The sequence below is a fragment of the Sphaeroforma arctica genome (genome assembly GCF_001186125.1).
Source record: "Sphaeroforma arctica JP610 unplaced genomic scaffold supercont1.619, whole genome shotgun sequence".
Classification (NCBI taxonomy): Eukaryota; class Ichthyosporea; order Ichthyophonida; genus Sphaeroforma; species Sphaeroforma arctica.
The window spans coordinates 25,102-26,785 of NW_014039939.1; the positions used below are offsets into that span (position 1 = coordinate 25,102).

The 1,684-nt window shown below is 46.7% G+C and overlaps 1 protein-coding gene across 1 annotated transcript in view; it reads right to left on the reverse strand.

Moving 5' to 3' along the window:
- Nucleotides 1-805, reverse strand: part of SARC_07655 (hypothetical protein) — a 3,474-nt gene extending 2,669 nt beyond the window's left edge. Inside the window, exon 1 of the mRNA XM_014298399.1 lies at nucleotides 280-805. Coding sequence (XP_014153874.1) covers nucleotides 280-704 — 425 coding nt within the window. The 5' untranslated portion in view covers nucleotides 705-805. The remainder of the gene's footprint in view (nucleotides 1-279) is intronic.
- Between the last annotated feature and the right edge of the window lie 879 nt (nucleotides 806-1,684).

Sequence of the window (1,684 nt, forward strand, 5' to 3'; positions counted from 1 at the left end):
GTGTGTGTGTGTGTGTGTGTGTGTGTGCGTGTGCGTGTATGTGCGTGTGTGTGGGGTGTGTGTGTGTGTGTGGGTGGGTGTGGCTGTGGGTGTGGGTGGGTGTGGCTGTGGGTGGGTGTGGCTGTGGCTGTGGCTGTGGCTGTGGCTGTGGCTGTGGCTGTGGGTGTATGCGAATATGTGCGAATATACTGCAATTTTCTATCTCAGCTGTGATACTAACTTGTGCAAAACTGGCCTAAAATTCTATGAAATGATATCTCGTTTTGATAATGGGCTTACCTTACGCGCAAACAGTCGCTGTGTGATAGAAATGAAGCATTGCTGTTGTCGGAAGAGGTTGCTTTGTTTTTCTGTTTACGCGGCAGTGGTGGCACAAAAAAACGCTTTAATTTGATTAGACTACTAGAGCCCTCCTTAAGACCTGCATCGCTGGCGAAGGACTTCTTGCCTGTCGGTGAAACAAGAGTATCCTCTGTAGAACTATCATAGGTGTCTGTGTTCTCATAGGTTTTCGTAAATGTCTCTGATGCCACTTCTCTGAGTACAGTTTTGTGTATCTCAGAGAACGTCAGCGAGTCGGCGTCGAGCGATGTGGTCGACGTCTGTTGGCTCTTTGTCCTTTTGCTTTTGGTTTGTTGATTTTTTGAATCGTTCAACTGTAGCTTCTTCATTTCAAGTACTGGTAGGCTTGCTGGTGCCAACATATTGATCTAACTAAATGTTCAGAGGACATCAGTCACCGTGTTTCTTTAACCCGCTGTAACACTTGCTAAGGTTGTTAGTCTCGTTGCTCGCTGGTGGGCCTTGTAGCTCTGCTTACTTTATCCGGGCACACGACTATCAAACGTTTCGGGAGACGTACTGTACGTGATTTTTTTTATTGACTTTTAATGGGCACAAAAATTTCGTACTAAAACCATTTTGTATAATAATAAAAACACTTATAAAAAAGTTTTAAAAAAAATAGTCTATTATGTTCTGCCAGTGTAGTATTTATTATTTAAAGCCGTGTCCAGTTGTCCACCCTTCTTCATAAGTTCTTTTCGACGAGGGCCGATTATTGTCAACCGATCATTCGCAAAAGATCGCTTCCATTGGACGGGATATAAAGAGTACTCATGTTTTATGTACTCACTACAGAGGACACGGCTACTACTACTACTACTAAAATCTAAATAGTAGTCGAGAGGAGAAAGAGAGTAGCGCGTACTGACTACTGAGTAGCGGCTAGCCACATTTGACAAAGGCCGCTGTAATGAGTAATCAGCTGTCAGACACTCAGACTCAGCATCTGCCACCCCTCTCTCTGTGCTGGTGGGTGAGGCACTGGGGTCTGAGGAATGAGGCTGGCTGGTAAGTGGCATGCTAGTAGGCCCCCCGCTGGGCCTGGGGCCTGGGACCTGGGGCCTGGGACCTGGGGCCTGGGACCTGGGGCCTGGGACCTGGGGCCTGGGACCTGGGGCCTGGGACCTGGGGCTAGGGCCCAGGCCTGTGGGCGTGTAGCGGTGTAGACACAAAAGAACCCAATAAAAATATGAGGAAGAATGATTTATCCAGCTATTCGACGGTAGTCGAGGTAAAACAGAACTGAGAATTCGAGAATGCACAGTTCTAAAACAAGAAAACCAGTTATATATAAAATGTATTTGTCACTCTCTCCCCAATACGAGGACTCTGAAAAGGT